Here is a 15783-nt window from a genome sequence, read left to right as displayed (position 1 = left end):
GCAATTAAAACCAAATTTCAAATTTCTAATTTTAAATAAAATGAATTCCAATTTTCAAAACATATATCAGTTAACAGAACTATGAAATTTTAATTTGTGATCCGTTGTGGGTATGAAAGAGTTCTTGTTTGACAATGGATTATGTTTAAAGCAGTTTTTAATTAAAGACTGCGAAGCAAAACTCGTTTTTGTATATGTAAAATTTGTAATTATTTCTATAGTTAAAACAGGTCGCTCTAAAATCTAGACGTTTATCCGTCTGCTGATAAACAAATTAATTTAAAATAAAAAATCTTATTTTCATCCGTTTGCGGATAAACAAATTATATTTAGTAAAACACATCTGGTACAGTTGATCCAGTTTTAACCTCGGATTAATAACCCTTGGATATGAAAGGAAAAAGGGAGGCACGGGGAGGCATGTTTGAATGGGGTATCGGCATCTCTAGTCGAAACATGAATACGTTAACTATTATTATAACTTCCGTAAGAACAACGTTTCCTACGCAAGAAATCTAATGCCATTAACTTAATTTTTAAGACGCGAAAAACCCGTTTACGTTTCCTAGGCCTTGCCGGTACAATTCAAACTGCGTTGTCAGCATAGGGTGACAAAGTTCTACGTTCTTCCGTCTGAGGGCGCCACATGGCGACACTATTTGAAAACGTTCGGTTTTGCTTGCCGTTCATATAAGGGTTATTAATCTGGGTTTTAACATACAACTGTACTCACTTACTAAGCATTACCTTTCGAATTTTATGCTACTGATTAAAATATAGTTTGCAACGTAAAACGAGCCCCGCCATTCCAAAATGAAGAGTGTTTACCATTTACTCGGAGGAGCCATCCTATTATTGGTCGTGCTTGGAAAGGCCCACGCCGCTATTGACTTGGATGAAGCAGCTATAAAAACTATTCAAAACTTTTGTGGTAAGCAAAGACATCATTGTACATTTATGTACCGAGAAACATGCCCATAGATTTTGGCCATCACATGTAATAATAGAAATGCCAAGAATCAATTCTAGATAAAGCCAGAGTACGCTAAAAGGCACTCTAGGAAATAAGTTTATAATCGAAAGGCCATTTATATATCAATATTTATGTATATATTTTGCCCGTTTCCGCACAGTTTTATTTTTCACACCTTAAAAACCTATAGCCCCTTTCCGCACAAATAAAACATTTTTATTTTCTTGTTGATAACATTTTAAAAATTAAGTATTTTTATTCTGATTCCTTATGTTAAAATATGCCGCCTTGAATTTTTTCAGATTTTTTGAAGCGCTATTTATAGTATTAAACAATATTTGAAGTTTTGTATCCAAAACATGCATTTGAATTTTGATAAAGCGACCTACCGGCCAATCAGCGCCCGCGATTTATAAGAGTCAACCCCGGACCCCCAAAGGTTTTCTCGGGCACGTCTCATTTGAGTCGTCTGCATTATGTTTAGAAACATGTATTCTACTTTTTAGCACTCGAAAGAAAGACGCGTTTTCGATCGTTTAACGATAAGTGGATTAGAAACTTTAGTAATTAGCAGGTTTACGCTTTTATACGTTTCACTTAAACTCAAATTACTCTCGTAATCTTATTATATTAAAATGTGGCGGGTCGTATTTTGTTGTATATCTTGAGTGTCTAGTTATTAGCCTTTGGAATGGGAAGATCTGTGCTCTTAGATTATTGTTACTATTATTTTTTGTGATCTTCGAGATGGAAAAAATTAAAAACCCATCTTTTACACCTCAGCAGAGTCAAGCTGCAACACAATTACTATCCTCCTCAAACTTTAGCAGACGACGGGCCCCGCGGAGTCACTGGTAACGAGCCCACTCTGAAAAAATACTTATTTCCCGCCCTGCTTTTCCTGTTTGAAGCAGACAACATACCACTTAATATTTTCTAACCCTCACGGGATTGGCTGATTTGGCTCTATCCCTAAAGAGGTTTTTATTGGCCGGTAGGTAAGTGCGCTAAAATCGAGACCCATTGCTAAGCCTAACAAATTTAAAAAAATTTAATTTTCATTGAAAAAATTGTTTGAAAAATCAGAAAAAAATTTGAAGCTTCATATTTAACTGAAACGAACCAGGAAAAAATAAAACATGGCACTACGATTTTCAGCTGAGAGTCTCCCTTTAAACTTATGCTGCTGGCCCGTTGGACCGAATATTGCCAAAATGCGAGGGTATATGATAATAAAATTTTCAATGCTATTTAACGATAAATTTATTTTTAATGCTATTTAACGATAAATTTATTTTTAATGCATATTTTACTTTTCTTTTTTAACAAAAACACACTTGTATTAATGCTTACGGCTATCGATAGACTTTTCAATATTGATAGTGATATTACAATAGTCAAATCACAAGATTAATAGCAAAGCTCTTTCGTAGCATAGCGTTAATTAAACCTAACATAACTAAAGGAAACCTCACCCTAAATCTGTGCGGAAATGGGTTATTATAAAAAATGGTTAACTAAAAATTTCGATGTATAAAAACTGTGCACAAGAAGTGATATCTAGTTTATTAGGGAGAAGGTATGCCTAAGTATTCGCACGCCATAGTCCTAGCCCCCCTTTCAAAATACAAAGGGGGGGGACGTAAAAGGAGGCCGGGATATTTCGCCTCTCCACAGTCGGAACAAACGTAATTTTCGTCATTCGCGTGTCGCTGACATGAGTTTTCAAGAACAATGAGATGCCGGTTGTAATTTAGAGGCGGGGATTAACTCCGGACCAACGTTTGGACTGGAGATAAAGCTGGAAACGTGGCGAATTTATACCTTCTCCCTTATAAACTAGATATCACTTCTTGCTGTGCGGAAATGGGCCATAAAAATTGTGTGGAATTGAGCTATGATTCTCGAAAATTGTGCGGAAATGGGCATCCTCGTTCTCAAGGTATCCGGGAGAATTTTATAGTAAGTACTAGACTAATCATTATGTATGACGTATTTTACCATGCCCACGCCTAGGAACTCGAGTTTGCTAACAACTAATGAAATGACACTTAGATAGACGTCACAATTATGAAGCGTGACGTATAGCACTCAAGTCTGGCCCACAAAACCCGCAGATAAATTAACATGCCAGATAGGGGCACAATGATTCCCATTAGCAGAAGTAAGATGAGACTCGAAGTAAAGAGCTCTAGCATTGGTAGTAGATCCTGGCACTAGTGAACAAATTTGAGGATTTTATGCCGCTTCCATCGCGCCTACACTAGAGAGAAAAGAATTGGTCCGAGTTCCAAAAACATTTCCTAACCCCCATTCCCTCAAAATAATGCGGCGGAACACGGACGCGGGTGCTTGAATCTAGTTCGGCCGTCTACCGCCACGAGCGTCTCACGTTTTGGAGGGAAAACTCAGAAACCGCTACCAGAGGGCCAACTGTTGGTGTGTTATCAAGAATATTCACTCTCGCTAACTGAAGAATTTGGTTACCTCGATACTTCTAGTCCCTTATCTTACTTCTGCTATTAGCTATGCAACTAAAACATGTATCTTACTAGAGCTTTGCCCTTGATTTCAGGAAATAGTTCGGCCATTGACACTCTGGATGATTGTGTTTCATTAATGAAATTCCCTTCGTACGGCAAAGCTATCAAAAATTGCGCCAAACATACCATATTTGCGAGAATGAGCACCGTAATAGACTACGCGTGCGATCACATGAAAGAAGTTAGTCTTAAAGTTTGAAGAATGATTCGATAGTTAACTAACGCAGTCTTATCTGTTCATAGATGGGGCAATGCATTATAAGTAAAGTTCCTCACGATAGTGACGTACGTATTACTGTACCTTTGAAGACTTGAATTATTATTGATTCATAAAATATATTTATTTTTACAGCGTGACATCAAAAAGCTACAGAGATTTCACGTAAGTTTCATAAAAGTGATTTATTTGATTAATTTATGCAAGCTACATTATTTACAGCATTATACCATAAGTTTATTAGCTATGTTCTATAAGTATGACGCTTCCTATACTCCGTAATGCTAGAGACTTACAGCTCGAGCTAGTTCTAGAACGACTAGCGAGAATTGACTACACTCGGGTAACTTTGCAGTCAATCTTCTTATTTAGTCTGTAATAAGCCTTTGACAGCGCCTCACCAGGCATCGCATACGAGAATCTATGACGTTTCACCTACGTCACTTCACGTCAAGCTTTCAGTAATCATTGAAAAACTTATGGATGGAACATCTCTCATGAACTTATGATTATGCTTAAAGGGAATTAATAACCATTGATAAGCCTAATAAATTAATTTCGAAATTATTAAAATGTACATGGCAAGAAATTTGTTTAAATATTGTTGAAAATCGACGTGAGTTTTGTAAATACCAGGAAAGTTGAAAATAAGCCACTATTTTAACGATTGCTTTAAATTACGGGACTTAAAATGTTCATGGTGATTAGCCTCCTACAACGTATTAAATCAGAATTACTCATAAAAGAGTCTTGCAAGCTTTCTCGAACAGATATGAAAATTCTTTGGTTCATTTACTATATAACTTATAAATTATATGTGTCCTGGTTAATATATTTTAACATAAAATATTTCTTACCTTATTTCGTTACAGAAATGCATAAATGTTGAATTAACAGAAGAACAACTTCGAAACTTCAACGCAGAAATCAAGAGACAAAGCCAAGCTTCTTAATTAATAATAATTTTGGAAATTATTTTGAAAATTAAGCAACATATTCTAAAAAAAAACCCAATAAATTCATTGATAATGTAGCAAAGTGAAATAGGAAATTATTATATTTAACATTTGATATTACATAAGTAGGAATGTATTTTATAATTAGATTAAAGCAAAAATAAGAAATTTCAAGAGCCAATTTTATGATCTTATCGTGTGCGAGAGTGTTACCGAAGATGTTACTTAATATATCCCCTTCATCAATGCCTGTAGCGAAATTCCAGTTTTACACTTTTATGGCTATATTTTTCGAGAATAATGAGATATTCATCGCTGATGATGAAATAAAACTTCACAGTTTTCTAGGGTTTAGTGATAAAATGTAACTTCCCTAGCTAATCTTATAAATCCAAATAACGTTTTACTTTGTAACCAATAAGCCTTTTTCCCAATAATTCTTTATCTCCATCACAGCTAAAAGATGAGCAAAACTCAAAATACTAAAACTATAAGATAATCTTTTAATCTAAGTAAAGTAGCAAATTACCCTATAATAAAGCTTAATCCTTAAAATTTAACAAATAACCGCTATAAAGACTCTAGTCTCTATATAAAGGGATGGATATTCATTCTCTTCTTTGAGTTCATCTTTCTCTAAACTAGGATCTCGAACAGATAATTTTCTTAGCGAGAATGTTGAAACAGTTACTATATTTAGCTGCCTTCCTTTGCAGTTACGCTACGGCACAGCAAGCTATCCAATACACTGGTTGTGGTAAGTTTTAGTGTTAAGAATAAGTTCGTGATTGTGAAGGTCTGAAGGAAACGGTTTTAAGGACTTACGACGAAGGAACCTCCGCATTTCGAGCTGAGGTCTTGTTATGTCAAGGCTACGGAGCTCAATGTTAGCCGTTAACAATGGCTAACCATAGCTATTGGCTCTTTAAATGAAAAGTTGCGTTTTATGGGATTTACCGTTCAAAAAAACCTGTGAGCTTGGAGCAGGAGGTGAGATGGTGTATAAATCTGTATATCTATAACCTTGCGTAGTACCCCATCTATGGGAAGGAAATATTCCCAACAGCCTCGGCGTTTTGGTAGGGTCGTACAGGACGAAATGTCTACAATGCCCCTTGTGACTTAAAATTAGAAGTTAATGCAGAATATCTAGCTTTTATTTTTAAACGGCGCTACGCGGCAGCACTTAACAATCCCTTACCAAAGGTAGGGGCGTGAACGAGGTATACTATGGGAGACTTCACTGCCGCATATATTTCTACTCCATCTCACTTCTCTCATCCAAGTTGCGAGTCTACATCGTTGCTTACGTGTTTCTGATAAGATTAAACATAACGCGTGCCTGCTGGTGCCTGTCATATAATTTAATTTATTTTATTTAAAACAATAGAACTTCGTCTGTTTCTCTGACACTTGTAGAAAGTTAGCGTAGATGGCGCTTAAGTCTCTTTAACGGTCTAGTATTTTCACGCGCCAGGGTTTTTCAAGATTAGAGTAGCTTAACAATGAAACAGAAACGCTGATACGAAAATGTTTATGTCATAGAGCGTTAAAACAGGGAGGATTAAGTATGGTGTAGAAAAATAAGAATAGCTTCAAAGGGAATTTAGAGCCATGGGTAATGGTAGAAAAACCTGAAAACCTTTCAGGTTCGATCTGCAATTGGTTCTTATAGTAACTTATAATAACGATAATATTTACACTGCATATATATATTTTACATATAAAATAATAGTTTTTCTATTCTTACATCTCTTTTATGGTTTAATTTTAATAAAATATTTGTTATAAAAACAGGAGGTGAAGTTAAAGCTGTACGTGCCTACCCCTGTGTTGCCGAACCTTGCACTTTTAAAAAAGGAGATGAAACCAAAATTGAAATCGACTTTGTTTCAAGTTTGTGAAATTGAGACATTTTTTTAAATTAATATACGCACGATGTCATTCCCAAATCAGATCAATGCATTGCTAATGTGATAAGCTTTTACACGAGCGCCATCGTGCGAAAAATAATTGAATGCACGGTTTTGAACCTATTTCATTTTTGTAGATCAGCTTTCCAGCACAATGAACTTGAAAGTTAGCGCTCGCATATTTGGTTTTGATTTGCCATTTCCCGGTATGGAAAATGGAGCCGATGGTTGTGACGGCAGCGGAATCACTTGCCCAATTCTTAATGGGCAAACATTAACGTTCAAGACGGCGTTGGATGTTCCCGGTTATGCTCCATCGGTAAGAATAATTTTGATTTTAACTTCAATTACGTATTTCACATATAAAAAAGTCGTCGGTCGACTTTGCAATAATTTATGTTTGGGGTTCGATTCAAAATTGATTAAGCGTTTTAACAATGCACACTTAAAGCGTTGTTGATAGAATATGCAAATTATAGGCGCACAAATACGCAGTGATAAATCTCAATCATCTGTGCTTCAACATGAGCATAAAGCACATTAAAAATACTTGAATTGTATTTATATAAACATTTCTTTATTTTTAGATAAAAACTACTGCAACATTTAAAGTTGAAGGTGACGAAGGTGTCGTTTTGTGCTTCCAGGCTCCAGTACAAGTTAAATAGATTTATGAACTTAGTTCGTTCATCATCTGGTTTATAAAATGGATAAGAACAATGTATTTTTTATTAATGCTTCTGTTTTAAAACTAATTTTTAATTATGATTAAATTTAAGCTAGGTGTGTTCTTGATCTTATCTTTGTGGTGAATAAATCCATACAATTTTCAATCATGATGAAGCTTCTTCCCCGTTTTTATAATAATATAATTATTAAGAAAGCCTCCGTATTTATGGTAAATTAAGCCCCTTTCAACTCGTAAATTGAAATGATTTTCCAACTGGAACCAAGATAGGTCCATTGTACCGACAATTATAGGGGTAGTAATTAAGGGGACTTTTTCACGGGTTTGGTGTCATACCTTGAAAACGGTGAATATTACAGCTCTCATAAAAGCACATCTCCCATACTGTGAGAAACCAGTAAGGTTGGGTGGCAATACCACTTTCGTTTGCCCTAAATGTTTCTGAAATCCAAATGTGTGTTAAGGCCTATTCAGATTAGAGTAAAATCTTACGTTCGCGTCAGTCATCACATTCATTTTGTTTCGGTCGCTTCTATACGTTCATTTCCCAGTTAAGACGTGAGAGCAGACGACCTAAAACGAATCCCATATCATCCATATGTAATGATTTTTTGGCCCAAGACATTTGATTGCTAAAGTAGTCGAATCCAAAATGAAAAAACCGCCAGGAATCCTAAAATTTTTCATATATCGCATTGCTCACTTGATCATGCGTCAGTAAGACATGATCGAGTGAGCTATGGCTGTAGAAAAGGTGCTAAAGAGGTGGTGCCATCTGGACATTTCACGACAATATTGAAAATTTTCAAATTTAACTGGCGAATGTTTTATGTAGTCTTTGGCATGTGTGAAGCGAGCAATGCGACTTCAACGACGTGTACGTATAAGATTTTAGTCACTATGAGCATGGATGAAAAAAAACTAACAGGGATAAATCACGGCGGTAAAATGTTTGTTCGAAACGCACCCTCGCGGCCGAAATTATAAGAACCGGAAACATTCAATTTACCGATTCAATCACGGGGTCAAGTCGGTTGTTTTTTCGTCTGCTTTTTGTACCCACGTAATCGTAACCGGGAATGTTTGCTGTTCTCGCGGTTACGGCGAGCTCAGCCGCCGGCGGCTCGGGAATCGGGATACCGCTGATACCTAGCCAAGGCTTAGTGTAGTTTTCGTCGAGTCTACTATAATTCGCAGAGCTATTTTTCTGTTGGAATTAGGGAACTACTATAAATATTGAGTATAGTGTCTGGAATATTCTTTAGTTAAAACTATTCACAATACGAAAGATTATTTGGGAGTAAGGCACGAAGATCTTATCAATATGGGTAGCTTTTGCTTGGCCTATTTAAGACGCCGTGTATCTGTTTTTTACGAGGAATGTTTTCTATTCCCGCGGCTACGGGGAGCTTAGCCGCCGGCGGCTCGGGAATCGGGATTCCGCTGATACCTAGTCAAGGCTTAGTGTAGTTTTCAAGTCTACTATTATTCGCAGAGCTATTTTTCTGTTGAAATTAAAAAAAACTTATAATATTTAGTTGAAGACTTTAAATGACTCGAAAAGTTTCGAAACTTTAGCTTTAAAACGTTGAATATAACGTATGCAAGTTACCAACCCTAACAAATCATACGAAGATTCTCAAACGTCTAAAGTTGGAATCGACATTTTTAAATTAAAGTTCCCGAGGTTACCACGAGATGGCAAAATTTCTATAAATCTACTTCCGAATTTGAATCGGTAAATGAGCTAAAAAAATAAAATCGAAATCAAATCTGGCAGCCTTGTTGGTAACAAACGTGTTTCCCTCTTAGTAATGTAAAGTCTACGAGTTTGATTTATCCCTGTTAGTTTTTTTTCATCCATGCTATGAGCCTTTAGACTTTTTATGACAGCACGAAATAGGTGATAGTCACCCTGGTAACATATATGTCACATTTCTTGAGGAAGAAATTGGAGACAAGGTATGTATATACCAAGGAATAGAATCATGAACAGGGCAATTAACCAAAAATCATATCTTTCTCAGAGCTACTAACATAATCTCAATTCTCTCATTGGCTTCTAGAGGCGTGAAGGCAGAAGTTTATGACTTCTTATCCTGGGAAGTATTGGACTCTAACCATATCCGGAACCATCTCTGTTAGCCAACTTCTTATTAGGTCCGATCACCGCGCCACCTACGGCATTTCCATCATTTTGAGCTGGCAGGCTGATTTAAGCGCCAGCAGCGGGCAAGAAACGAAACTTTAAGGTGTGTCCTGTGGTTTGAGGAATCAGAAACGGTGACAAGAACAGCTGTTTTAATAGACTGCTAGAAATTCCGGTCAAACTAGCGTGGGGTCCTAGGCCCACGGATTGTAATGGATTTTCATAGAGTTCTAACCAGACGGCTTTTCAACGGTTGGCGCTGAAGACGTTTTGATCACGCCCCACAGTTTGAGTGGCACAGCCTCTCGGCGTAGGATTTTTTCAGTAGAATAGATATAGTTTTCCTAGTGGGGAGGAAACTTTCGACCCTCTTTTACGATTGCCATAGGCAATTTTGACTTGCATTGATGGATACTATATAATGCCTTAGTGTCCAATACTTCCCAGTCATCAACTTCTGGTGAAGGTAATAGAATTTACAATCCAGCAGAATCCAACTTCAGTGACTTTAGGTGAGTGTAAGGAATTTAAAATGTATGTAATTTAATGTAACGCTTATAGGAAATTTGAGATTCATAGCGACATGCCTTTACGTCAAACGATAGAGTTTACCAATGTAATAAATGTTAACGAATTTGGTTAAAAGATACGGACGTTATTCCGAATGGAAGGCTTTTTTAAATTTCGGCCCACCATTTTCAAGATGGCCGTGGAGTGCAAAAGTGCTTGTTTATTAGTCCCTACTACCAGAGATAGATGTAATTTTCGAAACAGGATTGGAGAACAGAGTAATCTGGGCGCGAGTCAAAGTCCCGGACCCCCTTCAACGGGACGAGGAGGGGGGTAAACGTAGTTTATTTGAGCTAATAATTTAAAAGTTTCGTTACGTGTTCGAGGGAGGGGCTCTATACAGTCGGACTGAAGTAAATACCGACTGTTTTCCATTCGTGCTTCTAAAATTACATCTATCCCTGTTACTGCTTAATATTAATGTACCTGCAAAACTTCAGCTTCCTGGGTAAAGCGGTTTGGACTGGGCGTTGATTATCAGAGGGTTTTCCTAAATTGATTTCTATGGCGCCACAGAGAGTATATAAAGGTATTTTAATATGCTTAGCAGTAAAGGAGAAGACAGATAAATTTATGGCTGAAAGATAAAGTTATCAATTATTATTTTCGTCCTCCTACAAATCTGTTTTGAAACCTTGACTTATGGCGCCAATTTGTCCCTTCATGATTATGTATATTCTTGGTTCAGTCAGACAACAAAACCATTTTAAAATTGAAAGACGCCGAAAGAAAGTTAAACCTTTTTTATGCAGTAGTTTTCAAGAGTAATTTTATGATAAACTTGAGGGACTGCTTACAACTCGAAATAGATGTAAGTGCAGCGTTATTCACTATGCTAATGTAAAATCATTATGCTTAATGTTTTACATCGCTGCCTTTGGCGTCTATCGTAATTGGTTCCCACGGAATTTGGAAGGAACAGGACAATTTGGTCTCGCCGAATTGGTCTCGCCGATTTGGTCGCGGGACTAATTGGTCTCACCGATTTGGTCTCGGGAATATTTGGTATCGTAATTATTTGGTCTCGGGACTATTTGGTATCGTGATTATTTGGTCTCGGGACTGTTTGGTCTCGGGACTATTTGGCATCGTGATTATTTGGTCTCGGGACTATTTGGTATCGTGATTATTTGGTCTCGGGACTGTTTGGTCTCGGGACTATTTGGCATCGTGATTATTTGGTCTCGGGACTATTTGGCATTGGATTATTTGGTCTCGGGACTATTTGGTATCGTGATTATTTGGTCTCGGGACTGTTTGGTCTCGGGACTATTTGGCATCGTGATTATTTGGTCCCGGAACGGTTAGTCTCGTGATTATTTGGTCACCTAATTAGTTGCCTCCTTTTCCAAAGCAATGGTCCCAATAATTCGTTGCCACCTTTTCCAAAACATTGGTTCTGATAATTCGTTGCCACCTTTTCCAAAACCATGGTTCTGATAATTCGTTGCCACCTTTTCCAAAACGATGGTTCTGAAAATTCGTTGCCACCTTTTCCAAAATATTTTCCTACTAATTAGTTGTCATCTTTTCCTAAATATTCTCCTATTAATTTGCTGCCACCTTTTCCAAAATATTCTCCTATTAATTCGCTGCCACCTTTTCCAAAACATTCCCCTACTAATTAGCTGCCACCTTTTCCAAAATATTCTCCTAATAGTTAGCTGCCGCCTTTTCCAAAATATTCTCCAATTAATTAGCTGCCACCTTTTCCAAAATATTCTGCTATTAATTAGCTGCCACCTTTTCCAAAACATTCTCCTATTAATTAGCTGCCACCTTTTACAAAACATTCTCCTACTAATTAGCTGCCGCCGTTTCCAAAATATTCTACAAAAATTGTTCGTGGTAAGAGGCGGGCTTTTAATACTCATATAAATAATCTTCTTACCTCCAAACAAGGTTGGGTTGGGTTAGGTCCCGAGACCCATTTGTCCCGAGACCCAATTATCCCGAGACCCAATTCTCCTGAGACCCATTTGTCCCGAGACCCAATTATCCCGAGACCCAATTCTCCTGAGACCCATTTGTCCCGAGACCCATTTGTCCCGAGACCAATTTGTCCCGAGACCCAATTGTCCCGAGACCCATTTGTCTCGAGACCCAATTGTCCCGAGACCCATTTGTCTCGAGACCAAAACGGCGAGACCAAATCGGCAAGACCAAAACGGCGAGACCAAATTGTCGCGGACCGGAATTTGGTACAACTCTTTTCATGGCAGTATTTTGGTTGTCGAACATTAATTAAATTTCACATTCGCCTATGCAAGTGTCGTACAGGCATTGTCATTGCTAAACGATAGTGAATCTAAAGAACAATTACAGGGGTTCAAAAAAAAGCCCGAGTTTTATTTAACAAAAACCCAGCCCACCGGGATTTATTGGGTTTTTCATTTTTACCAATTGTGTGAATTGTAGAAATTGTCATTCAAAAGAAACTACTAAGTAAAAAAGTCATAACATTTTTCTTAAAAAGTAATAATTATCATTAAATAGTACATTTGAAGTTGAAAAAAATGAAATATATTAAACTATCTTTAAAATGAAGTTATTCCAGCATTCAAATTCATCAAAATTGAAGAACTTATTGATTCCCATAAAGATAAAACTCCACGCGTGTTTGACTTGGGAAATTTTTTACGATACATTAACTTATTGAAATAGGCGACATTATTGACATGTGCTTAACACTTGTAGTATACCTTTGACCAAATATTTTATCTCCAAAAGTTGAAGTTTACAATAGGAAAATCTCATAGCCTATTAGTGCACGCTTTAAATCTAAAATAGCTTTCTAGCTGTGAGAGTACATTTTTGTGATGATAGAAAATGATTCCTTCCTATTGATAGTTGCATTGTGTCGCTTGTTAAATGCGCTAGTACTGCTTCCGTAAAAGGTAATCAGTTATATCATAAGTTTATAAGTTATGTATGTTCCATAAGTACACTACTTACACTTCGTAATGCTAGAGACTTACTGAGAGCTAGTTCGAGAACGACAAGCGAGAACTGACTACACTCGGTTTTGCAGCCTATCTTCTTGCGTCTCACCAGAATTCGCCTTACGAGAATCTATGACGTTTCACCTACGTCATTTGATTTTGATCACAAGCTCTTAGTAACCAGTGACAAACTTATGGAACATATCTTATGAACTTATACATGGTTGTTAGGAACGATTTCTCCCTTGAACTTACTATGGATTTGGTACATTTGTCGTTGGTTGGAATTATTATTAATAGATCATTTTAGCAGAAACATTTTAACTCTTTTGGTGCGGCCCACGGAGAATTTGCCACGGATGTGAGTCTAGCAAACAGTTGCACTAATATGTGACATTTCCTCATACAATTCAAATCAGAAATACGTTTAGACTAAGAAACCCGAGGACCAAGATAACCAGCATTGGCAATCAGGATTTTCTAGTCCCTGTTACATTGACTTATATTTAAATATATTTGAGATGTCTATGGGTCGCACCTAACTCTTACCTACCTAAGATATTGCATTCTCTTACGGATAAAGTTGTTTAACCTAATCTTATCTCATAAAGAAAGAAATATTTGACATAGCCCATCATAATGTTTTATTATTGTATAGACATACTAATGAGGACCCTGATTAGAGCAAGAATGTCATATGTCAATGTATATTCGCCTCTCATGTGTAATAAAATGAGGCTTAATTGACTGTCATATGCTATATTATGCTAAGAGAGGAATGTATAAATAGAATCATTATGGCTCGAAGGTTTCATACGACGAAACCAACAAAGGTTGGAATATTGTATTCTTCCATTTAGCCCCTCCCTTTTTCTTTAATCTGTCCGCCGGATTTGCCCTTCCTTTTCTCTTTAAAATATATTAGCCAATATGGAGCTTTAATATTATGACGTAAGCAAAATTACGTGTTTACCTACTACCCACAAACCGTTCAATCATTTAGGTTTTATATAAAGAGAGACTTTTCTAAGAGCTAATCATTTTGAATTCCTTGTTAAAAAGAACTTCCATTTGAAACAATCTCTATGCTTTCAAACAAATTTTTTATGCGTACCTAACTACGAGGGAAATTAAAGTAACGAAATCTATTTTGGTTGTGTGAAAGGTACGTTCCTTAGAGTCATTAAATCTTTTTGATTTTCCAAAACGACTCCTGAAGTAACATTAATAACGATAGGCATGGAATGCATGCACTAAATTAGGGTATTAGAGTGCTGAAAAATTTCCGCGGTTTAAAATGAAAAATCATTAGCAGCAAAATATGCCTCGATAATTTTCCTGCACTAAATAAATTAATTGTATATCACTTCGAGAATTTCAAATAAGTTTTAGGCAGTTTTCAATGCATCAACTGAAATATGTCGAACTTGGGAAACAGATAGTTCTTGATCACGACGCTGACCTTTGAAATATCTTTTGTTAATAACAAAGAATTATGAAAATCTGTTAAGTCATCGTTGACAAGCAGGAATAGCGATACCAAAATGGCAGCGATAGCTTCAATGATGATAATAAATAATAATTTGAGTGTACATGTACTTTGACATCGTCGTCCTATTATATAGTTTGTCAAAGGTTTAAATGTATCTCGCAACTAAACAGATGCATACGCTATCAATCTTCTCTTAGTTATTGCATAAGCATTTATGGGTATAACTAACAATATTTTCTTTCCCACACTCTCTCTCTTTCGTTCTCTTTACAATACTAGATAAAAGCTCGAACAAGAAATGCGTCTTACATCTGCCATCGTATTGTTGGTGCTTTGCACTTACGAAGTAGCGGGGAACAATAAAATAGCAGTGAAGTACACTTCCTGCAGTACAGGTAAGAGCTAGGGTTTTTATTATTACTAGTAGTTACCCAACTTTAAATCCAAACTTTGTAAGTTCCTAAAACTTTAACTTGAATGGAGGGAAAGAAATCCACCAAGCCCTATTTCTCAAACACATTATCTGTAATAATAATGTGTATTAATAATTAAATTATGTTTGTTAAGCTGGAGTTAAAAAATTAAACTATCTATTGGTTAATTATTTTTTATCACTAGGTGGGGGAAATGTGACAGAGGTTCGAGTACACCCTTGCGAAAAAGAGCCATGCAAAATTCCAAAAGGAGAAAAGACTAACGTTGAAGTTGACTTCATTCCAAGTATGTCTTAATTAATAAATGTTTTTTATCAAAAGTTATATTAAAAGGAGAAATTTAATGTAACTAAAATTAATTGTTCTTTATGAAGTCACTGAGTCAGATATTTGATCTGAAGAATGACAAAGAATGGTTAAAGTTGGATAGGCGGTTATACATACAAGACGAAATACTGTAGAGAATTTTACATTTATTGCTAAACAAATTGAGTTTTTCATTCGAAAGAAAACTTAAAAACTTTTATAAAATCTAGAAAGTGAGGTCAAAATACGTCTCAATTTTACGCTCATCTTAAACGTTTCATCACGAGCAGAATTGAAGTTGTCACGCTCTATTTAGATGCCATACAAAACAAATCATTGAAAGATTTGTCGTTGAAAAACGGAAGAGTACCATGTCGTAGTGTTGAAATTTCCTATTATCCAATGAGACTTAAAACCTTCAACTTCGTGATCCAAAAACATTCTGCTAGAAAGATTGCAAACCGTTACTAGACTAGTTTACAAATAGGAATGTACAGATAGTAGCACGACGAGTGCATTGTACCCCATTTCTCTTTTGTATGACGTATCTGTCCCTACTTTTCTCTTTAACGTGTCAGCCAATCAGGAGAAAGCAAACCG

At 36.4% G+C, this 15783-nt stretch overlaps 2 protein-coding genes and 1 long non-coding RNA gene across 3 annotated transcripts in view; all 3 read left to right on the top strand.

Annotated features, from left to right (window-relative positions):
- The first annotated feature begins 813 nt into the window (after nucleotides 1–813).
- Nucleotides 814–4762, top strand: LOC149678725 (uncharacterized). The gene is made up of 5 exons (XM_089835925.1): nucleotides 814–931; nucleotides 3549–3697; nucleotides 3760–3801; nucleotides 3869–3898; nucleotides 4606–4762. Exons 1-5 carry the CDS (start codon nucleotides 814–816, stop codon nucleotides 4684–4686), a joined length of 420 nt encoding a protein of 139 aa, XP_089692051.1. The 3' UTR covers nucleotides 4687–4762.
- A 467-nt stretch (nucleotides 4763–5229) lies between these two features.
- Nucleotides 5230–7293, top strand: LOC149678724 (mite group 2 allergen-like Ixo r 2). The gene is made up of 4 exons (XM_089837202.1): nucleotides 5230–5446; nucleotides 6487–6585; nucleotides 6740–6921; nucleotides 7190–7293. The coding sequence occupies exons 1-4, from the start codon at nucleotides 5365–5367 to the stop codon at nucleotides 7268–7270; spliced, it is 444 nt and encodes a 147-aa protein (XP_089693328.1). The 5' UTR covers nucleotides 5230–5364; the 3' UTR covers nucleotides 7271–7293.
- A 1133-nt stretch (nucleotides 7294–8426) lies between these two features.
- Nucleotides 8427–15783, top strand: part of LOC149678708 (uncharacterized) — a 293673-nt gene continuing 286316 nt past the window's right edge. Inside the window, exon 1 of the long non-coding RNA XR_016366130.1 lies at nucleotides 8427–8595. This is a non-coding gene — a long non-coding RNA (uncharacterized LOC149678708). The remainder of the gene's footprint in view (nucleotides 8596–15783) is intronic.

The sequence above is a fragment of the Phalangium opilio genome, unplaced genomic scaffold (genome assembly GCF_054372755.1).
Source record: "Phalangium opilio isolate 3A_F unplaced genomic scaffold, DU_Popi_V2 ptg000042l_1, whole genome shotgun sequence".
Classification (NCBI taxonomy): domain Eukaryota; kingdom Metazoa; phylum Arthropoda; class Arachnida; order Opiliones; family Phalangiidae; genus Phalangium; species Phalangium opilio.
Note: the sequence above shows the minus strand (reverse complement) of the source record. Positions and strands in the feature narration are given on the sequence as shown.